The sequence below is a fragment of the Syngnathus acus genome, chromosome 22, assembly GCF_901709675.1.
Source record: "Syngnathus acus chromosome 22, fSynAcu1.2, whole genome shotgun sequence".
NCBI lineage: Eukaryota > Metazoa > Chordata > Actinopteri > Syngnathiformes > Syngnathidae > Syngnathus > Syngnathus acus.
In genome coordinates, this window is record NC_051106.1 from 8,694,938 (window position 1) to 8,718,956 (window position 24,019).

The 24,019-nt window shown below is 48.3% G+C and overlaps 3 protein-coding genes across 6 annotated transcripts; 2 read left to right on the top strand and 1 right to left on the bottom strand.

The window, feature by feature from the left end:
* Window positions 1–3: 3 nt before the first annotated feature.
* gyg1a (glycogenin 1a) lies at window positions 4–5,594 on the bottom strand. Its single transcript, XM_037241351.1, has 7 exons — window positions 5,439–5,594; window positions 3,928–4,063; window positions 3,604–3,778; window positions 3,212–3,374; window positions 2,840–2,966; window positions 2,439–2,676; window positions 4–2,027 (listed from the first exon to the last, which is right to left on the bottom strand). Exons 1-7 carry the CDS (start codon window positions 5,443–5,445, stop codon window positions 1,821–1,823), a joined length of 1,053 nt encoding a protein of 350 aa, XP_037097246.1. The 5' UTR covers window positions 5,446–5,594; the 3' UTR covers window positions 4–1,820.
* Window positions 3,959–11,015, top strand: pls1 (plastin 1 (I isoform)). 4 transcript variants are annotated; one of them, XM_037241236.1, is made up of 17 exons: window positions 3,959–4,090; window positions 6,093–6,852; window positions 7,011–7,086; window positions 7,169–7,329; window positions 7,410–7,539; window positions 7,689–7,821; window positions 7,893–7,974; window positions 8,173–8,338; window positions 8,618–8,760; window positions 8,830–8,922; window positions 8,999–9,194; window positions 9,260–9,338; window positions 9,414–9,528; window positions 9,594–9,727; window positions 10,000–10,123; window positions 10,202–10,335; window positions 10,568–11,015. In XM_037241236.1, the coding sequence occupies exons 3-17, from the start codon at window positions 7,017–7,019 to the stop codon at window positions 10,704–10,706; spliced, it is 1,899 nt and encodes a 632-aa protein (XP_037097131.1). In that variant the 5' UTR covers window positions 3,959–4,090; window positions 6,093–6,852; window positions 7,011–7,016; the 3' UTR covers window positions 10,707–11,015. The 4 variants fall into 4 exon arrangements, with proteins under 4 accessions (XP_037097131.1, XP_037097128.1, XP_037097127.1 ...); XM_037241233.1 differs by having other exon boundaries at window positions 6,093–6,299; window positions 6,701–6,852; window positions 8,618–8,922; XM_037241232.1 differs by having other exon boundaries at window positions 8,618–8,922.
* A 137-nt stretch (window positions 11,016–11,152) lies between these two features.
* On the top strand, window positions 11,153–23,852 carry atr (ATR serine/threonine kinase). The gene is made up of 48 exons (XM_037241055.1): window positions 11,153–11,412; window positions 11,527–11,618; window positions 11,806–11,958; window positions 12,150–12,833; window positions 12,922–13,100; window positions 13,177–13,310; window positions 13,373–13,546; window positions 13,649–13,812; window positions 13,909–14,061; window positions 14,218–14,419; window positions 14,488–14,735; window positions 14,812–15,002; window positions 15,075–15,175; window positions 15,383–15,554; window positions 15,612–15,767; window positions 15,842–16,036; window positions 16,157–16,342; window positions 16,418–16,513; window positions 16,582–16,712; window positions 16,802–16,945; window positions 17,015–17,108; window positions 17,177–17,302; window positions 17,420–17,626; window positions 17,715–17,828; window positions 17,952–18,067; window positions 18,164–18,284; window positions 18,438–18,575; window positions 18,708–18,882; window positions 19,002–19,171; window positions 19,247–19,411; window positions 19,503–19,594; window positions 19,758–19,849; window positions 19,923–20,100; window positions 20,173–20,358; window positions 20,438–20,597; window positions 20,667–20,846; window positions 20,916–21,058; window positions 21,132–21,229; window positions 21,325–21,554; window positions 21,640–21,774; window positions 21,841–22,041; window positions 22,128–22,271; window positions 22,340–22,490; window positions 22,570–22,726; window positions 22,815–22,968; window positions 23,088–23,239; window positions 23,353–23,458; window positions 23,561–23,852. Exons 1-48 carry the CDS (start codon window positions 11,351–11,353, stop codon window positions 23,732–23,734), a joined length of 7,776 nt encoding a protein of 2,591 aa, XP_037096950.1. The 5' UTR covers window positions 11,153–11,350; the 3' UTR covers window positions 23,735–23,852.
* The last annotated feature ends 167 nt before the right edge of the window (window positions 23,853–24,019 follow it).

The window sequence follows — 24,019 nt, forward strand, 5'->3', positions numbered from 1 at the left end:
CCATTAAGTTGCTGATCTTTTATTAGCGACAAGGGGATTGCGCAATGACAACATTTCACTTTTACATTTTTTTTCAGGCTGTAACTCACCTCCATCAGCAAAACGGACAATTTCTTGCAATGAAGTGAGGTCAGTGAACACAGTAATAAGGCAGCTGGTTGGAAAGCCACAAAAGTGCTACAGGAGGACAACAGACAGCAGATAGAACTTGCATGCACAAGGATGAGAGGTAGGTGGCGCTCTACTATAGTGTTTCAACATAAATCTCGAGGAACGTTTAAAAACATTTGGATCTTTGCACGTCCATCTTTTTTTCTTCCACTTATCTTAGCCAGCCAATCATACGGCACAAACAACCATTCAGAAACCAGGACCGAGGCAGACATGCATGACTACTCGCGCTGCCCTCGAGTCCTGAAATTTTTCCACATCTGAACAGTTGCCGGGCAACCGGAACAGAAAAATGTAGCCGTGCTTCACCAGCCAGAAACGGGCCTGCTACATGACCCCAGTCTTCCTCCCTCCCCCAATTCCACTTTATAAAAGACCCAATTCATTCTCTGCCCATGTTGGGGGTGAGTGCATGGGGGTGAAGCACCGTGAATAAGTCATACTGCATCCGGAAAGTACATTTTCCACATTTTACATTGCAGCCTTATTCCAAAATGGATTAAATTCTTTTGTTTGTGAAATTAAAAAGTGAATGCTAGGAATACTCTGTGGTGTAAATCTACTTTACTGGTACGCAATATACTTTACTGGTACTCAATTTAATCCATTGTGGGAAAAGGCTGAAACAAAATGCGGAAAAATTAAATGCTGTGATTACTTTATTCCTATTTATAACATTTTGAAAGCATACAAGAACATTTACAGTATCCACACAAGCAGAAATTAGACTAAAGTTTTTTTTCTTTACATGGAATGAGGGACTAATTGTCCGTATTTCTTCTATGATATACAAGGATCACATATTGCCAAAATAATTTAATTTCTGTACATGTGATCTGTAAGTGTCGGACAATTTCTCATTTTCTACTGCCTTTGTGTATCCATCTAATTGCCCAACGCTTGCTATATTATTTATTTTGTTATATTATTTTAAACTCGCCCAACTTTATCCTGTAAAGCTAGGACATTATCCACAATTTTAAGAATAAGAAAAGAATGGCGATTCACAAGTTACGGCTGTACCAATATCGCTATCCAGTGTTGTTGATGACGTCGCTAATTTCATCAAGTGTTAGTGTTCTTCAGTGACAAATTAAATTCAAAATCACAACTGCCTCTTAGTTGGAATGATAGCTTGGCATTTGCGTGTTACTCTGCTGCGTGATCTTGTGCTATTTCCCCTCATGCCAAGTCTAGCTTCATTGTTAACAGTATTAAGTCGCAGGATAACCCCCCCCCCCTCCTCCTAAAAATAAAAAATTGCATATGGATCCTGTTTTGATAATTTCATGCTCTTGAGTTACCAAGCAAGATACTGTCCGGAATAAATGATGCCATTGGCATATTCTTGGCACATCAGTGTCATGATAGAGTTACTCTGCTATTGCTATATAATGCCCGTTGATGCGAAGTGGCAAATGCTAATGTTAATCAACTACAATCTTTGGGGATGAAGTGACATCCCATGTTTTACTTTTCCTTGAAGAAATTCGCTCTCACTCACACAAACTGAGAAGGTGCATTTAGTGAGGATGGAAGACAACAATCTGGTCATTTCACCTTCTGTGATTGGATCTGTGGACGTGGGGCAGAGGTCGTTGGGGGGTTCCATTCCTTACACTCCCCTCTGTCCATCACAGCCCGACTTGCTACTTGAGGAAGGTGTCCAGCTTGCGCTCGATGTTGGCGAAGGAGTCGTCGCCCAAGTAGTCTATCTGGCCCGCCTCCCAGCGCCGCTTTCGCTCCTCTGAGGAGATGGATTGGGATGGGGACGTCACACTGGCAGAGGCGCCGGCTGATGTGGAGGACGAGGAGGACTCAGTCTGACCGCTGTACTCGTCCTGCCAGAGCTTCTCCTGAATTACCAGGTGGGAATTTGTTAAGTTTTACCCTTCACGTACTTTTAAAGCACCCCCCCACCCACGGCTGTACATGGAGGCATTTCATCAAAGTCCGACTGTACATTTTGCAACAGATAAGCGCTGGTGCTGCAACCATGTTTTATGGTAACATGAGGAAAGACTTTTTTTTTTTTTTTTTTAAAGGCCCCATTTGCAAATCATATACTGCAGGGTTAGACTCATCTGCGCTCTTGTTGCTAGGCAGAACTCATAAGGCTCGATTAAAAAATGTAATTTAGTCCCCAATGCTGGTTTCACATTGCAGCATGAAATTTCAAATCATGAAGTAGATCCATTTAAACATCTCAAGGACCCAACAGGTTGGCCGTTTTAGCATATGGACCAATGACTTGTGCAATAACTCACGTCATTGGCCGCTTCAGTGACGCCACTGGTGAAAGGCGTGTCGCCATAGGATCGCTGCAGCAGAGGCATTACCGACGTGGTGTACAATTGCCACCAGGACTGCAGAAAGTCCGGGTGCAGCCGGTTGGAGTCGGGGCCCTCGGGCTGGCCAATCACCTCACCGCTCTGGGCATCGTAGGTGTAGCTCCACGGTTTAGTCTTGCCCAGGAAGTGGACCACCTTAGCCTTGTGGCCAAAACTGTGGACAGCAGAAAAAAAAAAAAAAAATAGGGCAGATTGTGATCCTCTTCTTGTAATTGGACCCTCAGACACATAAAAAGACCACCTTTGAACTGACCTTTGCGAACACACAAAAACACTTAATGGTTCACTACGCAATCACCGTTTGTGTGTGCGCGTACTGTTTGAAAGCGGGCAGATAAGAGTAGATGGAAATGCTGCTGAGGTTGTAGACAAAAGGGAGGTGCTTGGATATGTCGGCTGTGGCCCACGTATCGAAGAAACTGTTGAGGATGCCCTGATCGCCGCCTGCGGACACACAAAAACCAACGTTAAGCCATTGTCAAGTTCTGAATGAAAAATAGAGTCGAATAATTTTTTTTTGTCAAGAGTCAGGATGACTAGATTACTCAAATATTTTCTGGACGGTACAATGCAATGTTTGAATGTTTGTTTACTTGGGGGCCCAAGGTCACGAGTTCAATCGTTACAGTGTCGTCTACTGTACTAGCACAGCTTTCATAATACATCTAAAATAAAAAAAGCTGCATCACCATCGAAACTTCCATGTTCAGCGCAGAACGTCAGCAGCTTCTCATGCGTTTCCACAGACGGCCGAAAAACAAAGACCCCGGAGTTGAAGCAGTCGGGCCAACCGGGGTCTGGCGCCGCCGAAAGCTCCTCCCGCTCAAAGAGCTCGTCGATGTTGGTAAGCGCCTGACGTTTCAGAGATAAAACTGCAATTACTCAATACGGTACTAAATGCGGCCTGGTAGTTTAGGATCATTCCTCGAGATGTATGTTGACTTAAGAGATTGGCTTAAACACACAGACTTTTCTGGTTGACTTAGAAGACAAAGGCTAAGCAAACAAGCATATTGAGAAAGTCTGCACGTCTACAACTCTCAAATCATGTCAAATAGATCCCCAGAAAAAGAGTAGTCACCATGGTGTCGGCGTCCATGAACACACACTTGTCGTAGTGCGTCAGCGTCCAGCAGTGCAGCTTGGTGAAGGTCACGCCCAAGTCGGGCCGCTGCATCAGGGTGAGGTGGGCTGTGTCGCCCGAGTCTGTGATGTCCACCAGTCGCACCTCGTCAAAGATGGAGCGCAGTGCCTCCCTGAAAAATGAAAAGGAAAATAAATAAATCCTCTATTTAAAAGAACTAATATTAGTGCCGTACCGACGAGACACTATGATTTATAAAGTCTTGCTATTCGCATTGGGTCTTAGTCTCGAACCAATGAATAAAAGTGTTACTGTTGTTACCTGCAGGGGTCTGCTACGTGAGGTCCGATGAGGGCGACCAGCTTCCTGGTGGTGTGGTGGTCTCGTAACGAGCAGCCCAGGACCATTGCCCCTTTGGCGTAGCTGTCGTTGGTGGCCAGTGTCACAAAGGCTTCGCCTGATGACGACACCCAAGTATGCACGGGTAATGCAACTTTTGTTTTATTTCTACATTTCATTCACTTATGCAGTCAAAGCACCCATGTTTTATTTAGACTAGCAAAGTGCCGTTTTTCTTCAACACAATTTTCTAAAGAGAGTCTCAATAAGATGATCTGATGGGAGGCGACGCCCACTCTTGACACAGTTTATCGTCGCTTGCCAAAAAGTGGGGCCTCCAGCCACAATCTGACATTTATGTGTTTATTTTTTGTAATCTTTATTGCTAGTGCTAATGTCAACATCGGTTGTGACATGAGGGTCTTCTTTTATGAGTATTTGAGGGGCGGAAATGAACTTCACAACCTCTCAGTGAGGCTGCACGTCCGCCACATCAAGTGAGATGCCATCACAGGAAGTTATGGAAAGCCGTTCTACAAAAATAAAAGTTATTCTTTTTTTTTTTTAAGGTGTTGAAATTAAGCAATCACTTTTGCGCAGTGTTATTTTTTGGAAGAAAATGAAGCAAAGTAGATTTCTGGATGAGTTTAAAGGACGCAACTGCATGAAGAAACATGAGGTGATGCAAACCGAGCAATTTCCACTTTCAACATATAACGGTTTTCAGTTATGAAACGATTAATTCATTTGGCTTTCAGTATGACCCTGCATGTATTTATTAGTTACTACATTTATGGAAAGTTGGCGTTTTACAGTTTGTATACTTGCCAGTCCACTTACAGTACCAAGTGTGAAATTAAGTAAAACTATAAGTAAACCCTAATTTTTTGCTTATCTCCCAAACCGTTTGGGAGTAAGCCGGCCTGTTTTGCACGTGTTTAAGTTGTCATTTTGCCAAAAAAAGAAAAAAAAAAAACCTTGGGCGCTACTTGTTTTCCCACATTGTGTGCCAGGTATCCGCTAGTAAATAGTACCTGAACATGTCAATCAATTAAGAAACATTGTTGCGGGAACAAGCAATAAAGGAACTCGTAGTAATAATAATAATTTAAAAAAAATCTGTTTTGTTGTTAGTTTGGCCTTTTCTACAACAGCAACTACAGGTGATTAAAAAAACGCACTCATGCAGTAATACTTTGAAAACCCTGACCGGAAGTGTAATGCCGGCTGGACGCTACCTTGGCTCTCTGAACTGCTGCGGCAAGTGATTTAAAATAAAATGATTTAAAAAGATGCAGCCATTCATTACTACGCGTATTGGTTTTCATCATGTTTAACAACACTACTCCTGCAAATTCTACAACAATTTACTGCTACTACATATCCCATATCGATCTTTAAAACAAATATTTGCGACGTTTAAAATGGCAGAATGGAGCAGGAAAAGCTCTGCAGAGAAATCGGGCAGCAGAGCGTGTTGTCGGAGTCTTTACCGGGCATGATGAAGCTCTGCCGGGGTGTCTTGACTTGGGAGCACGGAGAGTAAAGCGCCGGGATGAAATTGGACTGGAGGAGGATGGTGGTGGTCTCGTCGCAGCTTCGACTCGAGCAGCTGCGCTTAATTCCAGCGCAGGCATTAAAGAACACGTTTTCCGGGTCATGTGACACGTTACGCATTACGACGACCACGCCCACCTCCGTGCGTGCTGTTGCGTTTGGGTCTCCGGCAACAGGGTCGGACAAACGTAGATGTACATTTGATAAGGTTTTCATCGTATTACATTTATTTTTCCTGGCATATTTTCCTGATCTCCATGCTTGTTTCTTTACTTCCTGATTTATTTTTCTCACAGCCATCATTTCCTTCCTTCCTTTCTTTTTTTTGTTTTCTTCCTTGTTTCCTTCCTTCTGCCCTATATTTCACAGACCCACTTTGTTCCTAGCAACGTTTCCTTGCTTCCTTGCGTGTCAAAATAGCCATTCCATTACTGCCTGTTGGTGGTCAAGCCTGTTCATTACAGCAATTATAGTTTCTGTTCATCAATTAAAACTCACTTTTAGTCTATGACTTGGAATTGTTTGTTTTATGATGTCTGCTGTGTTTGTATTTCCTTCAACGATTCCTCAACATATGCTTCGTGCTTCAGGCTCCCAATGAATAATGCAGCAGACTCATTGTACCTGGCCAGCATCTTCGTTGGCCTGCGACCTCTACATCGCTGTTCCGGGATCTGCTGTTTTCGGCGAGTCACAGTAACCGGAGAGCACCTCTAGCAAAAAAGTGCTTATCGTGTATCCACGGGAGGCTTGGTAGAAATCATGGAAGGCTTGGTGTGTTCGGAAACAAAATGCAGGTATGGAAATGGATTTTTTTTTGGTATCAAACTAAAAGCATGTTGTTTTTAGAATAGAGGGAAAGCGTGATGTAACTCTAAACCTTGTTGCCATTTTGAATGTAAGCACCTTCCGTTTTTATCCCTAATGGAACATTATTGATCCAAGCCGTTGGAAGATTGAGGTCGATTGATGCTATTTTTTTTTCTCACCTTCATCCCCAGAGCATAATTTTTGTATTTGTTCTCAGTTTTGTTACAAGACATTTGCTATATGATATTTGTCATAACCTTCCAAGTGACAGTGACAAGTGGCCGCTTCGATCCAGAATGGCCCACTTTCCGTGTCTTGATCTTCTTGAGACTTTTAATGTCAATGACTAAATGTTAAATGTTAACCGTGTGGACTACGCCCATTGCAGGGTCCAAACGGGCCAAAGGTCCTTTCCTCTAGAGTGATAAGCTGTTTTCCTGCTTCCTGCCTCGTCTGCTGAGGACAAGACGCTGTCGATCGGGTCCGCTCTGGTGGTGGTCTGAGGGGGGGGGCGTTTGGATTTCCAGCTGAACTGTCACGGTAACCACATGACTCTTTATTTTTTTCTGTATCGGTGTTGTGACAAATTTATGGATTTAAATGTATACATTTCACACTTACATTGATTATAAATGATGCAATCTAAATAAAATGACAATAAATTAATTAAAATTTGTGTGCGTGTGTGTGTATTTGAGGCCACCATGCACAAAAAGATGACCCACATTTCCAGGGAGGACCTGGAAGACCTCCGAGAGGCGTTCAATAAAGTCGGTCAGTTTAGTGTGGAGTATTTAAATTGCAAAATCATATTACTCTTCAATGACATGAATTTTTTGGCGTTGTGTTTATCGAGACATCGATAACAGCGGCTATGTGAGCAACTTTGAGCTCCAGGAGCTGTTCCGCGAGGCCAGCTTCTCCTTGGCCGGATATCAAGTGCGTGAAATTTTGGAGACCTTTGCGGCCGGCGACACCAACAAGGATGAGAAGATCAGCTTTGAGGAGTTTGTCGCTGTAAGCTCACGCCCAAACATTTGACACGTTCAAACGCGCCGGTTATGTTTTACAACACAGCTGTTTTTTTTTTTTTTTAGATCTATCAGGAGCTGAAGAGCAAGAAGCTCAGTGAGACCTTCCGCAAATCCATCACCAGGAGGGATGGCATCCAGTCCTTTGGGGGGATGTCGGGAATCTCAAGCGTGGGGACACAACACTCCTACTCAGGTGTGAGAATTAGAGTCCAAACAATATGGATTTTTCTTTTAGGATGATTCCGATACTTGGCAGAACATTTTTTCGATTAATCGGTTGAGTATTTGTAAAAATATATAATGGCAAAAACAACTTTTTGGGGGGCATGTGTGGTTGTGCAGATGAGGAGAAGGTGGCGTTTGTCAACTGGATCAACAAAGCGTTGGCCAAAGATCCCGACTGCAGCCACCTACTCCCCATGAACCCCAACGATAACAGCCTCTTCACCTCCGTCCGCGACGGCATCCTGCTGTGGTGAGTTTCACCATTTTGAAGCCGACATATTTGCATTCAGTCATATTTTCCTCTCTGCTCTCCCTTGTCAGCAAAATGATTAACCTGTCCCAGCCCGACACGATCGACGAGCGAGTCATCAACACACGGAAGCTGACGACTTTCACGATGACCGTGAGTGGCTGCAAGCACGTGCGGTCGGGATAATCTATTGCCACCAAAGTGCAAAGTCAGCTTTTTATGAATGCTAGCAAAGTGTCAAAGACATTTACATAGATTAAATCTGAACTTTGAAAACGAGAATGTAATGACATAATAACAATAAAAAGAAGAAAATAACACTTTTTTTGTGGGGGGGGTGCACATTATTAGGAAAATCTTGTCCTGGCGCTAAACTCAGCCTCGGCCATCGGCTGCACGGTGGTGAACATCGACGCGCTTGATCTGATGGTTGGGAAACCTCATTTGGTGCTGGGATTATTCTGGCAGATTATCAAAGTGGGCCTCTTTGCTGATATCGAAATAAGCCGCAACGAAGGTCAGTGCACACAATTGTTGTCATTGTAAATGTTAATTCCTAGCTCATACTTGTTACTGTTTTTAATCATCTAAAATAATTTTTGCAAAAATAAAATACAGTCACAAAATGTAATAACTTGCTTTTAAAATAAATTCACACAAAAATATAACTCTTAAATAAATTCAATAATTCGCTAAAATAAAGACGAATGAAATATTTTTTATTTATAAAATAAAATGTACAATGAACCAAAATAAATACAATTCTAATGTTAATAATTTGGTGTGCGCTTTGCAGGCATGATTTCCCTCCTGAGCGAGGGAAAGAGTCTGGACCACCTGATGTCTCTCTCTCCTGAAGAATTGCTGCTCCGCTGGGTTAACTACCATTTGTCCAACGCCGGCACCCAAACCATTAACAACTTCAGCGAGGACATCAAGGTCCCTTTGACAACAAACACATTTTATGGGTCGGATTTGTGGACCTTATCGGGCCTCCTTGTTCCGCAGGACTCTCGGGCTTACTTCCACCTCCTGGACCAGATTGCTCCCCGTGGAGAGCACGACTTCATGAGTGTCAAAATTGACATGAGCGGCCTGAACGTGAGTCCATCAACTTTGGAAGTTCAATTCATTTCCATAGATGACGTTGTAATAATGGCATCATTTGTCTCGAGAGGAGCGGGACCCGGACCAGCGGGCCGAGCTGATGCTGCAGCAGGCGTCCCGTCTGGACTGCCGGCAGTTTGTGACGGCGCGTGACGTCACCGCCGGCAACAGCAAGCTCAACATGGCCTTCGTGGCCAACCTGTTCAACACGCACCCGGCCCTCCAGAGCGGCCACGTCAACGGCTTGGAGGCCGACCGACCGGAGCGTGAGTCCAACAGAGTCTTTGACGCAACGAGGCAACGGGCGGCTGACACGAGAAATTTCTTGCAGCCGAGAGCAGAGAGGAGAAGACCTTCCGCAACTGGATCAACTCGCTTGGCGTCAATCCTTACGTCAACCACATGTACCAGTAAGTCAAAACCGCAAAGCCTCTCCCCAAATATGACCTTTCGCTACTTACTCGTTATGCTAATTATTATTTCAGCGATCTATGCGACGGTTTGGTGATCCTGCAGCTCTACGAGAAGGTGAACGTTCCTGTCAACTGGAAGAAAGTCAACCAGCCTCCGTACCCTGCCCTGGGCGCCAATATGAAAAAGGTTTGATTCACGACAGCACCGTGTGGGATGGGATTGATTCCAATTTGTGTTTTACGCCCACGCAGCTGGAGAACTGCAACTACGCCGTGGGCCTGGGCAGGAACGTGGCACACTTCTCTCTCGTGGGCATCGGCGGTGAGAACTTGAACGAGGGGAGCCCCATGCACATCTTGGCGCTGGTTTGGCAGCTCATGAGAAGGTGTGTGTTGGAACTTGTTAGCAGCGGTAACGGTTGTGGGAAAGTTTTCCCTGAGGCGCTTTTTACATGGGACCGGTTTTAACGGAAAATTTTCAAGATTTTAGAATTTGTTTTCTTCCAACTATACACATAGCGGATGACACCATCTTTAAATGGCTAATTCTGAGTTTTACTAGGTTTTGGTGGCAAAAAGCTGGTGGAGCCTAGTCCAGGAGTCTGAAAAAAAAAGAACAACTAAAAAGTGTCCTGTTGTCGCAACCCCCCGCCTGCAGGTACACATTGCTGGTGCTGTCAGACCTGGGCGATGGCGAGAAGGTGGGAGAGCAGATCATTCTCAACTGGGTCAACACCACCCTCAGCCAAAAGCAAAAAGATTCACACATCAGCAGCTTCAGGGTCAGTTTGTCGGACTGGACTGAAAACCATAATCATGCAAGTCTCTTTCAAATTGTGTAAGCATTTGTGTTTCCGCAGGATCTCCACATCAGCACCAGCCTTCCAGTGATCGACCTGCTCGATGTCATCGCTCCCGGTACCGTCAAGTGGGACATGGTGAAGAGACCAGAGAGAGGCGTGATGAAAACCGCCGACAAACTCAACAACGCCAAGTAAACGCTCGTCACTCAAATTCATCTCCCACAGTGAAGTTACATGAGGCAGTCGGACCGGTCGCCAATTTTACAACTTACTTGGGAAAACCCAGACTTCTTCATTTATGTATTATACTGCCCTCCGGTGGCCAATGCTGGCACACCAGAAGGAACAACACAATGAATTGAATTGAATTACAGAACTCTGGTATTTCCCACCAAATCATCCTGCATCCTCTCTCCTTTCCAGATACGCAGTATCACTGGCTCGAAAGATTGGCGCTCGCATCTACACTCTGCCTGACGACTTGGTGGAGGTGAATCCCAAGATGGTGCTGACGCTATTTGCCTGCCTCATGGGGCATGGTTTGAAAAAGGCCCATCGCTAAAGAATAATAACATTCACTCATATGTTTTCCCCTTGTTTGATTACTCATTTAGCCTGTAAAGGTGAAGGATGCATTTAAAAATACATAGAATCATGCCTCATTTATACTAAAATTGCATTTTTCTTTTCTGTGACTATTCCCAGCTGTATTTTGTTTCATTGGACATTGGAGTGGATGAGAAAAGCAGAATGATTGACTTTTTCACAGTGAAGCTTTATGTCCTTAAATGCTGTAATGCAGAAATGATTAAAACGAAAGATGTATTTACGTATGTTGATTTAACCACATACAAATAATCAAAATCACTGAGATTTAATGACTGATGATAATGAATTTAATGATTCTAGAATTTTATTGTGAGGTGAATACGATTTTTTACATTAGAAAAATAAATGTAAACATAAGCACTGTAACAATTATATTTTATGAAAATCTATAGGAACAATTAAAACCAGTCCAAATGTTTACAACTGACAAAATAAAAAACGCCTTACAGCATGATTTTCGGCCCTTGGCACTTGCCGTACGATCACAACAATACGTCAGAATGGAGCGAAACTTTGGACTGGTGTGGTTATTCAAACGCTTGCTAATTCTACAATAAAACGATCTAGACATGAATTAAAAGACACAACGAGTAGACAATGTTAACCATGGAAGGGCTGGAGATGTCTGCTATGATCCCGGCTCTTCATGAGCTTGCCAGGTAACTTCGACCGGGCTATTAACTAACGGGCTAAGCTAACCTGAGCACGTTTGCTATGTTTACATTTGCCATGATGTTCTCCGAATAAGCAATCATTTATTATTGTTTTGTTAGCGCCAACCCAGCGGAATACGATGAAGCTGTAAAGAAACCTCGACAAATCCTATGTCAATTCATTGACAGGATCCTAACTGACGTGGACGCAGGTAGGTCGAAAAGGCAAACAAATGAACGTTAGTTTCAATTAGTATGGCTTCGTCTATGCTAGAAAGAATACAAACTGAACGGTTGCGATTATAAATGAAGATTATTCTGATTTTTGTCAAGTAAATACATTTTTTAAAAAATCCACGATTGTATCTTATATTTAAGAAGGCTGTGTCATTCCTTCAGTGTCTCTTGGGCTGAATAAAAAGTCCACCTCGGAGCCAGCCTGTGTCATGCTGCTGGATTTCGTACAGCACATCATCAAGTCATCGTCACTCATGTTTACCAACCCTGCCTGCCAGCCTGCAGACTACCCGGATGCCACGCAACGCTGTACTGGTAAGTCAGGTCTCAAACTGGAGCACCCAGCTGAAAGGTCAAGCTGATGTCACAAAATGTGACCCCGACATAGCAAAAACAGTCGGAAGTCACACAGGTAGGTTCCGAGATACGAGGGCACGAAGGGTCACCCCGAGTAACATGATGAGACGCATTTTATGGTCCATGCTCATCTTCTCCCTTTCCTCCAGACTTCAGCAAGTGGGTGTCGCTGCGACTGCTGCGCGTGGCCGCCGCCCCGGACTGCGGCGCCATCCACGAGCATGTGCGCGCCGTCCTCTGCTCCCTGCTGCACTCCCTGCTCGTCCGGGCGCCGTTCATCTTCGCCCGCCTAGCCCACGATCTCATTCTTCTATCGGCCGACCTGGGCGGCATCCTACGCGCTCACGTCGCCTCCCGCTCGACCAGTCTTTGGCCCGCCGACCTCCAATCCTTCGCCGCCACCTCGCCATTCGCCAACCTCAGCCCTTCGCCCCTCGTTCTCGCCTCCCCGTCGGCGCTGGAGTCGCTCGCCGCGGTGACGCTGCACATTGTCACCGACGTCGCCAGGGGGATACTCTCCCCCTGGGACCTGAGAATGTCCTGGGAAGCCGCCTGCTCCATCCTGGGCCACGGTAACACTCGGCTGAGGACGATCGCCATGGTGATGCTGAGGCGGCTGGTGGAGGTGGGGGGCTTCCCAGAAGAGCTGGGACACCAGTTCTTCACCGCCTTCCTCCACGTGTTGAAGATCGCTGGAGGCGAGTATGAGGGGGAGCTGCTCGGCCTGACCCGGTGCGTGTTTGGCCGAGGTGTCGCCCGACTGGAGGACATGTACCTGACACAGGTGTTTGACTGCGTCTGCACCCATGCAGAGGCTCAGGGGTCCAACACAAGTATGTTTTTTTTTTTTTTAACAGACAGCTTTTTTTTTTTGTTTTCATATCTATTCAAAAGTAGCGTTTTGATAATTCCCATGTGCAGGAACCCCGGAAGCCAGCAGGCCTTTGGGGACAGAGGTAACCCAGTCTCTGTGTCACGCCTTGGACTGGGCGCTGTCGATGGCCGCCTGCTATGAGAACGCCGCCCTGCTGCAGATGAGGCGAGTGGTGGAGGTCTGCAGGACGCTGGCGTGCACTGTGGGAACTGAAACACAAGCTGAAGTACAGTATTTGTCTTTTATAAAAATACATGTTTATTTATTTCGATTTTTTAAAATTGCATATTTCTCTCGTGCAGTGCGCGGAGGGTTTCCTGAAGGCCGCACTCAAAGCGGAGATTGCCACGCTGGTGCTGCAAACCGAGGACGAGCCCGCGCCAGCCAAGAAAGTCTTCAAAGCGGCCCACGGGACGCCGAAATTGTCACCGCACACGTGAGTTGGCAGAGAAAATGCAAAAGCCTTTAGAAACCGATGGTGACGTTTGCGTGATGCAGCGAAGTGGCCGTACGTGATGACAGCCAAGTCTGGGCCGTGCTCAGCCACCGCTTGGAGGAGCTCTTGGCATTCGACTCCGACGCTGAAGAACCCGAGAGCGACAACAGGCTTGTCGCACTTCAAGGCGTCGCGCTCATCCTCCGACTGGCCGCCGTTTGCTCCTCGCCCACCAGGTGACGCACTAGCACACATTTTCCCGACGTGTCTTCATGAACACCGACCGGAAAGATGGAATGTCAATTAAAAGCATTACTTGTTTTCTTCCAATTTCTCAGGCAGCCTCCTCTTCTCTGGGTGTCCACTAAGAATCTTGGTAGGACATTGCGGAACTGTCAATCAGTGCTCGAGGACGGGGCTGAACCCGTCACCAACCAGAAGTACTACGAGTCCGCTGTCCAGATTACTGTGAGAATTCTTGACTGTGTGCTCTACCTGACCGGTAAGCGTTGCCGTGACAAAAAAAACCAACTTCTCTTTTCTGCTAAAAATGTAAGAAAATAATAATATACTCAATTTATTTTGTTTTTCTGCGCAGCGTGCAGCCAAGGCGAGGATATGCTCCAGCGGCGTGTGTGCGCGCTCCTGACGCTCCCCTGGGTGTCAGCTCACAAGTTGGCCTCGCCCTTCACAAATTCGGGCTTGCCCTCCTGGGTCTTGACCTTGGCTCAAAAGCTCCACTTTTGCTTCTGTGAGTACGCTGCAAAATCAATTCAAATAATTACAACTCAAAAATACTGTTTTGTATTTTTCCACACATCCCATATGGAAAAATAAAAAAAAAGATTTAAAATTCCAAATGAATTTAAAAATCGTTCTCAGCATTCATCTCTTGTGTTCGGAACAGCGAGCGAGGTTCAGGCGCAGTGTGTGTCTCTGGTGGCACGCCTGCGCGGCGGGGTGTGCGTGGCCTGGCGTGCGTTTGTATTCTCTGCGGCCCTGCGAGGTCACGACGAGGCCTTGAAAGTGGCGGCGGTCCGAGCCCTCCCGCTTCTTCTTCGCCATGTGGAAGCCTCTCGCCACGACCTCATCACCACCACCGCTTTATAGTACGTCATTTGTGACCTAAAATGTATCCGAGATAAGAGTTTAATAACCAGATTGTGCCAATCCGTAGTCCCAGGCTGGAGGACGGTTCGGAGAATTTGCTCAGAGAGCTGGCCGGCATCGTGGGCCATCTGAGCTGCGTCCAATCGGGGCTCTCGCTGCTCAGAGACAACGGCGATCATCCGGAAGAGCTGGTGTGCCTCGGCCTCTTCCTGACCACGGAACACCCCGGCGGCGCAGCCCCGACCCTGACGGCCTCCTTCGTCAAACCTTTTCTGCCTCTGCTCGGACCGCAGGCCCCAAGTAGCGTCAAACAAGGTGTCGTCCTCAAACCTGACAAATGATTGATTTGGTATTCCTAATTACTGAGTGTCTTTTGGTTTCCCTGACCTAGCGTTTCTGCATGCACTACCTCACCTCTGCCAACACGTGTGTCTGGCTGACGGCAGCGACGACTCCCAGGAGCTTCTCTCCGCTCTCGTCCGTCTCATCGTGGATTCCGATCAGGGTGTCAGAATAGCCTTTAGCCAATCGGTGCGCTTCCTGCTATCGGACCCTTCCGCTGACGACGGTCCTTTGAGCGAGGTGAGTGCTTCAGATGTTACGTCTTTAAGGAATATGTATTTGCGTGTGTCCTTCATTTGTTTGCGTTCCCAGCTGCTTACTGTTCGGCTCAAAGAGGCCTTCAACAACGCCAAAGCCAACAATGACGACAAACTGCGTCAGACTCTCATCCTCACCACCGGAGAGATCGGCAGGTAAGAAGTTCTGGTTAAGCTGCAATGCCATCACAAAGTGGAAGCATTTATATATTGAACAATAAAGGACCTAAGGTTGAACCTTGAGGCACACCGCATGTTAATTTAGCCAGCATGTCTCTGTGAAGATAAAAACATTGAACCCAACGTAGTTGTTTTTTTTCCTCCAACCTCTGGTTGTTTCAACTTCCCATCACCCTGCTCCAGAGCCTCTCAAGGCAGCTTGGTGTCCTTCTCCCTGCTTCATCTGCTCCACTGTCTACTGTCCAAGTCGTCGCCCGTGTCTGTGGGAGCCTACACTCAGATCAGATTGCTGGCGGCCACCAAAGGAATCGAGCTGCAAACGCTCTTCAATCAGCACAAGAATCCCATTTGTCAGGTAAACAAAGCAGCAAGTAGATTGGCTTCCATGACGCCACGTGTATGTTTGTTTCAGTTCCTGGTGGAGTCGCTGCACTCGCGTCACTCCTCGGCTCTGAGCAGCATGCCCCACCAGAGCAGCGAGTCGGCCCATCAGAGGGAGCTGGTGCTTGACATCCTGGCTCAGATCGCGCACGCCTTCGACTTCCCTGACCTCCACCTCTTCCTCTCTGTACGTGCATGGAAACTCCAGTCGTGCCGCTTGGGTGCTATGTTAGCTTCACGTGCGTATTCTGGGCTATTCAGCGGACGCTTCAGGTGCTTTTGCCCTACCTGGCCGCCAAGTCCAGCACCACAGGCTCCGCCCTCATCCGCACGCTGGCCAATGAGCTGAAGGCCAACCGACGGGAGATCCTGATCAACAACTTCAAGTACATCTTCAGCCACCTGGTCTGCTCCTGCACCAAAGAGGAGCTGGAACGGGCCTTCCACTACCTGCAGGTAAAAAAGAAAGAAAGGTCATAAAGAACAAAATGAATGACTCAGCTATAAACGTAATAAATATTGATTCTCTGTAATTGATGAAATGCTCAGCAGATTGATTTCTCGTTGCGACCATAGAGCGAGACGGAGATCGAACTGGGTTCACTTCTGCGCCAAGACTTCCAAGGCCTTCACAACGAGCTCCTGCTTTGCTTGGGTGAGCACTACCAGCAGGTCTTCAACGGTCTGGCCATCTTGGCCTCCTTCGCCTCCAACGACGACCCCTACCAGGGTCCCCGCGACATCACCACCCAGGAGCAAATGGTACCAGAATCCGTGTGTGTGTTTTTTTAAAATTCTTTTGTTATCGTATCATGTCATTTATTCTCTCCACGTTAGGTGGAGTATCTGCAACCTAAGCTCCTGGGGATTCTTGCATTCTTCAACATGCAACTGCTCAGCTCCAGCGTGGGAGAGAAGAGCAGGAAGAAGCTGGTGAGTTCAATATTGAATAAAAAAGTACGAGATTAAAAAAAAAAAATTAAATACTTTTTTCTTTTTAGGCGCTGACCAGCGTGATGGCTCTGATGCGACTGATGGGCCCCAAACACATCAGCTCAGTGCGGGTGAAGATGATGACCACCCTGCGCGCAGGCCTCCGCTACAGAGAAGACTTTCCTCTTCTCTGCTGCCAGTCAGTACCTGCTGACCTTACTCACGCTGACATACATTTAACATTGTGCCACTACATTCTCCTGACGTGATGATGTTTTGGACGGACAGAACATGGGAGTGTTTTGTTCGAAGCGTGGAGCCGGCGCATCTGGGCCCCCTGCTGAGTCACGTGATCGTGGCCCTCCTGCCGCTCACCCTGCTGCAGCCCAAAGAGACCGCCGCAATCATCCGCTTCCTCATACTGGACAACAGGTCGGCCATTGAGTAACTTTCACTCGCACGTACGCCATCAATCGTCGTTTAACGCCGTGTTTCGCACAGGGAAGAAGTCAACGACTACCTCCATGAGATTTACTTCCTGCCGGACCATCCTGAGCTCAAAGACATCCATACTGTCCTGCAGAACGACAAGAAGGTTGATGCAGAAGTCACCATTACGCCATGACGACAAAGCATATTCACAGTCGCTGTTTGTTTGCTTAGTTGACAGCCAGCAACAGCGACCTGGCGTCTGCGCTGCAGCTTTCCATGAGAGCCGTTCAGCACGAGAACGTGGACGTCCGCATCCATGCGCTGACCAGCCTCAGAGACATGATGCACAGCAACCAGGTGACTGCCAAAAAAAATATCTTCCTTGCTGGCTTTATATGAAGCAGCTGAAGAAAGAGAACCTCCACGCGTGATGAAAGATCTCGCAAGGCTCAAATGTTCACGCACCTTTGACAGGAGTGGCTGTCGAGGCAAGTGTGCGCCAGTGAGTCGGTGGAGCCGGTCATCTCCAGCCTGGTGTCGGTGCTGCTCAAGGGCTGCCAGGACTCGTCGCCCGAAGCCCGCCTCCTGTGTGGCGAGTGTCTCGGCGAGCTGGGCGCCGTAGACCCGGGTCGCTTGGACCTGTCGCCGTTGCACATTCACGGTGACCGCAACACCTTTGTGGTATGTAAGAAATTGGGTGGCGACGCCTACCATGACATGGCCGAAATCTCACCTCACGTTTTCATGTTGCTTTTTGTGTTTTAATTAGAGCGGCGTGGACCACCCCAACTTCGCTTACGAACTGCTGACCGAACTGACCCGAGCTTTTCTGGCTTACGCCGACAACGTCCGAGCGCAGGACTCTGCAGCTTACGCCATCCAGGTACGCACGCTAACACAAAAGTATGCGTGACAAAGTAAAACGAACAAAATGTAACGTTAGGCGGAAAGGAAAGAAAAGCTAACTGAAACGACATTTTGCCTTCACGTGAATCCGTTTGCTTAGGAGCTGCTCGCCATCTTCGAGTGCCACGAGGGTCGTCAGGATTCGCCCGGACGCCGACTGTGGAGGCGATTCCCGGAGCACGTCAAGGAAATACTGGAGCCTCACCTCAACAGCAGGTACCGTGCCAGGAGGCCCCACACGCTTGTCACAATTTTACTCTTAAGGTACAACGATAGTACAAAGAGCTCATCCTAGGTGTGTCCACGTCTCAGGTACAAGAGCAGCCAGAAGGAGGTCAACTGGGCCGACCTGAAGAAGCCCGTCTACCTCAGCAATCAGGGTGGCAAGTTTTCTGATTGGGCCGCCGCCTGGGCCGCCTATCTCATCAGCAAAGTGAGGCCCGGCGTTTACAAATGTTGATTTGACAGCATGTCTTTTGTTGCTAGTAGTTGGTGTTGGATGCAATAACAACAACAAAAAACTGAAAATATTTTCCTCTGCCAATTCATTGTTGATGAAATAATAATGATTTGCTTTTTTTTTTAGGTGCGACACAAATTGGCCAGCCGGGTGTTCACCTGCTGCAGTTTCATCATCAAGTACGATGACAAGGTGACCATCTACCTGCTGCCTCATGTGCTGCTCTACATGCTGCTGGGCTGCAGGTCGGCCGAGCAGGAGGAGGTGAGCGGCCATAAATATATGTCATATAGCTGACTGTCTGCATTATGCTGCCCCCAGGTGGCCACATACCAGAAGGAGCAGCATAATGACGTTTGAATTCTTGCCATTGTATTGATGCGGGTTTTGCTCCAGGTGACAGAGGAGATGCTGACGGTGCTGACGGAGAGCGAGGAGCGCGTCCGGGAGGCGGCCTCCAGCCGTTGGCAGCTCAGCACTCAGACGGTGTTCAGCATGCTGTCGCACCTCACCCAGTGGAGCCGCCGCATCCTCCACGTCGAGCCCGGCGCCAAGAGTACCAATGTCAAATGTAACAATCAGCAAAGTAGTCATCTTTCATTTTATGTCTTCAACGCGTCAGAGTTGGCGTGACGATTCGAACCATTCTTGGCTCATTAATGCGAATGAACTTTTTTTTGGGGGTTGTAGCCGAGAGCAGCGACTACGAGCGCGTGGTGGCCTTCCTCAAGGGCATCCCGCAGGATGTGATGGCCAAGGCGGCGTTGCGCTCCAAGGCCTACACGCGCGCCCTCATGCACTTTGAAGCTTACATCCTGGAGGACAAAGAGAACATTCAGGACCACCTCACCTTCCTGCAGGTGGGACCACCACGGGAACTTAGTAGTGTAGCAAGCCAAAGCAAAAATGAGCAATGAGCCACTTTCCCACCACAGACGTTGTACGCCGCCATGCACGAGCCGGACGGCTTGAGAGGGGTGGACGCCCTGAGGCGGGAGGAGCCGTCGCTACGGGAACAGATCCTGGAGCACGAGAGCATCGGCCTGCTGCAGGATGCCACCGCATGCTACGACCACGCCATTCAGCTCCAGTCTGACCAGGTAGCATTTGCGTGAATGATGAAGCGCTGCGGATTGACGTTTCTACATTCCAGCAGTCGCATCCTCGTGTTTATCCTCACTTTCTGTCCAGATCGGCCACTATCACGGCGTCTTGACGTCTCGCTTGGGCCTAGGCCAGCTGTCCACGGTCATCACACAGGTTAATGGAATCCTGGCCGACAAGTACGAACATTACCTCGGCTTAGAACATTTTGAAGTTTCTAAGCGATATATTTAGACTGTTCGGACTGAGATCGTTAAGTAAAATGACTTTGACATGCTGCCAAAAGTTGATCGTTGGCTAAGCAGAAGCTGAGCACCGCTGCAATTTGTTTCTGGAGCGTAGGCAGCAGTGGACCTCGGAGTTGAACGCCTACAGAGTGGAGGCTGCCTGGAAGCTGGGCAAATGGGACCTGCTGGAGGACTATTTGAGTTCAGGTAATGAAATAAATAATTGTTCACCATGACGTAGCTAATATGATCCATGCGGGAATCTAAAATGTACCTCCAGACCTCCAATCCAGCACTTGGGGAGTACGACTCGGTCAGCTGCTGCTGGCAGCCGAGCAGCAAGATGGCGCCGCCTTCTCCGAGAAGCTGAAGCTGGTCCGGAAGGAGCAGGTGATCCCGTTGTCGGCCGCCAGCTACGAGTGCGGCTCGTACCAGAGAGGATACGAGTACATCGTCAGGTCTGTCGGCCTCGTTTCCGTCCGTTGGCGGATCGTGCGACCTCGTAATGTCGACGGATTGTGTGCCATCAGGTTGCACATGCTGAGCGAGTTGGAGCACACCTTCACGGAGCTACAGAGGCTAGAAGCAGGCTCCTCCCCCGGCCTCAGACAGCTGCCCTCCCACTGGTCGGATCGGCTGGAGATGACCCAGAAATCGTTTCGGGCCAAAGAGCCCATCCTCGCCCTACGCCGTGCCCTGCTGAGCCTGCAGTCAAAGTAAAAAAAACAAAAAAAAAAACACTTCCTGTGTTAGAAATGCTCAGTAGGTGCATTTACGACCTTTGCCCTTTTCCAGGCCTACGAGCCAGAAGCTGGTGGGCGAGTGCTGGCTCCAGAGCGCCCGGGTGGCCAGGAAGGCCGGACATCACCAGACGGCCTTCAACGCGCTCCTCAACGCAGAGAACACGCACTTGACCGAGCTGCTCACAGAGAAGGCCAAGTGGCTTTGGTCCAAGGTTGGACGTTTAGCAATATAGCAAAATGAGGCTCAGGAACCCATTTGGATTTTTTGGCTGGGCGCTCAGGGCGACGTCCACCAGGCGCTGATGGTGCTACAAAAGGGCGTGGCCCAGTGCTTCCCGAACGAGGAGCCCCCGTCGGACCCTCACGACCTGCAGAGCAAAGGCCGAGCCATGCTGCTGGTGGGCCGCTTCATGGAGGAGACGGCCAACTTTGAGTCCAACGCCGTCATGAAGACATACAAGGTTGCCGTTTTACGACAGGCGCGAGAGTCCGCCTTGCTTTTTGTTGATCGGTTTGAATTTTTCGCGAAGGACGTGACGAACCTTCTGCCTGAGTGGGAGGACGGCAACTTCTACCTGGCCAAGTACTATGACAAAGTCATGCCCATGGTGACTGACAACAAGATGGAGAGGCAAGGGAACCTCATCAGATACATCGTCAACTACTTTGGAAAGTAAGACCCCAAAAAAATTTCAAACGTCATCTATGCATTTACTCCAACGGACATCTTGTTTGTTTTTTTCCAGGGCGCTGCAGTTTGGGAATCAGTACATCTACCAGGCTATGCCCCGCATGCTCTCGCTTTGGCTGGACTTTGGAGCCAAAGTGTGCGAGTGCGAGAAAGGTGTGTGTGTGTTACGTGTTCCTCATTTGCATCGTAACTTAGTGTCATTTTTTTGGGTGTAATTAATGCTCCTCTTTTTTTTTTTTGTTTGGAAGCTGGCCGAGCCGACAGGCAGATGCGTCAGGAGCTGTCCAAGATCAACGCCACGATGAGCGAGCACTGCACCAACCTGGCTCCCTACCAGTTCCTCACCGCCTTCTCGCAGCTCATCTCCCGTGTGTGCCACTCCAACGACGACGTCTTCGCCGTCCTCACGACCATCGTGGCCAAAGTCTTCTTGGCCTACCCGCAGCAGGCCATGTGGCTCATGACGGCCGTGTCCAAGGTACCCGCACTCTCTCTTCATGTTTGTGAACATTGACTTTCTGTTCCTGCATGCTGATGAGGATGTTCTTGCCCCGCCCCTTTAGTCTTCCTATCCCACCCGCATGCACCGCTGCAATCAGATTCTAAAGAAAGCCATCAGCCTCAAGCCATCTCTGGAAAAGTTTGTCAGCGACGCCAACAGGCTCACCGACAAGCTGGTGGAACTCTGCAACAAGCCGGTGAGGAATCATTTTTACAGGAAACGACGGCCGCTATCGTTTGATGTTTTAATTGTTTTCAATTAGGTGAATCATGACTCGATGAAACTGAGCATGAGCAGCCACTTCAGGCATCTGAAGCGTCTGGTGGAGGAGCCCACCTTCAGCCAGATCCTCATCCCGCTGCAGTCCGTGCTCATCCCCACGCTGCCCGATACCGGCGGAGCCAACACCGCCCACGACGCCTTCCCGGGACATTGGGCCTACCTGGACGGCTTTGAAGACCAGGTAAGGCTGGATGAGGAATCTTATTTTTTTTTTCTTGTGCCATCTGCTGTGCTCTTCATACACGAAACAATTGTGAAATTCTTTAGGTGGAGATCCTGCCCTCCTTGCAGAAGCCTAAGAAGATCAGCCTGAAGGGTTCAGACGGGCGCTGCTACACCATGATGTGCAAGCCCAAAGACGACCTGAGGAAGGACTGCAGGCTCATGGAGTTCAACTGCCTCATTAACAAGGTCCGCACGTGTTTTTCTCGACATTTATTAAAGAGGCAGTTTGTGCAATCGCGTGTGCGCGCACGCAGTGCTTGCGCAAAGACGCCGAGTCGCGGCGCCGGGAGCTGCACATCCGCACCTACGCCGTCATCCCTCTCAACGAGGAGTGCGGCATCATCGAGTGGGTCAACAACACGGCGGGGCTGCGCCACATTCTCACCAGGCTGTACAAGGAGAGAGGTACGCCGCGCCGCGCCGCGCTCCGCCTCCACGTCGGCTTCACAGAGAGCAGCACTGAGCGGCGGCGCGGACCTTTCAGGCGTCTACTTGTCGGGCAAGGAGTTGAAGAAGATGATCCTCCCCAAGAACACCCCCCTGGAGGAGAAGCTCCGCATGCACAAGGAGGTTCTGTGCGCTCGACACCCGCCCGTCTTCTACGAGTGGTTCCTGCGCACCTTCCCTGACCCGACTTCGTGGTAAGACGCAAATGCTCAAGTCTATTTTGAGTTATCCATTTAAAGCCGCCTCCGTTTGGGGTTAGCTTCATGTTATAATAATCTCCAGGTACAGCAGCCGCTCCGCATACTGCCGCTCCACAGCCGTCATGTCCATGGTGGGCTACATCCTCGGCCTGGGGGATCGCCACGGCGAGAACATCCTTTTTGACTCCTTCACGGGGGACTGTGTGCATGTGGACTTCAACTGCCTCTTTAATAAGGTTTGCTACCTTGTGGATTGAAATGACTCACTGGAGCCAGCTCCATTTGCTTTGTGTCTTTTAAAAAGCTAATATTGGCCGACCGATTAATTGTTCCGATTGATCTCTTTTCTGTCCAGGGGGAGACATTTGATGTCCCCGAGGTGGTCCCGTTCCGCCTGACCCAGAACATGGTGCACGCCATGGGGCCCATGGGCATCGAGGGTCTCTTCAGGCAGGCCTGCGAAGTCACCCTAAAGCTCATGAGGGACCAAAGGGAGCCACTCATGAGGCAGCTACAAATAAATAAATACATAACATAGATTATTTATTAAAAATGGAATTTTCTGTCTTTATCAATGTGATATAGCATAACATTTTTATTGAACTAACCATCTTTCCCAGTGTCCTGAAGACCTTCCTTCACGACCCCCTGGTGGAGTGGAGCAAACAAGGCAGAGGACTTTGCAAAACTCAGGCCAACGAAATGGGAGAGATTGTCAACGAAAAGGTGTGCAGACAAAACCTTTCTGTGTTCGCCGTGGAAAAAAAAAAAAAATCCTTATCCCCAGTCCTAAGAGCCTTCCATTCACTTGTCTCTTTGCTCCCGCAGGCCAAAACGCATGTGTGTGACATCGAGCAGCGTCTCCAGGGTGTGATTAAAAGCCGCAATAAAGTTCTGGGACTGCCCCTGTCCATCGAGGGCCACGTGCACTACCTGATTCAGGAGGCCACGGACGACAAGCTGCTTTGTTTGATGTATGTGGGCTGGGGGCCCTACCTGTAAAGTGCACTTTTGTTCTGTTTGCATTCACTTTCACAAAACTCAGTTAACCAGTTCCTGTTATTTAGAAACTGACATTTATGTACATGTTCTTGTTAATAAACAATTGTTTTGCACCAGTGGGGCAGGGCTTGCACGTTTTTTGACCTAGGAAGAAACTAAACATTTACTCGGTTGTTTAATTTCATTTCATTTTATATATGGTAAAAAAAAAAAAAACGGGTTTATACTTCCGGTTTCGCTTTTAATTTGGCGGTCCGTGCCGGCTAAAGGGAAGAAAACATCGCG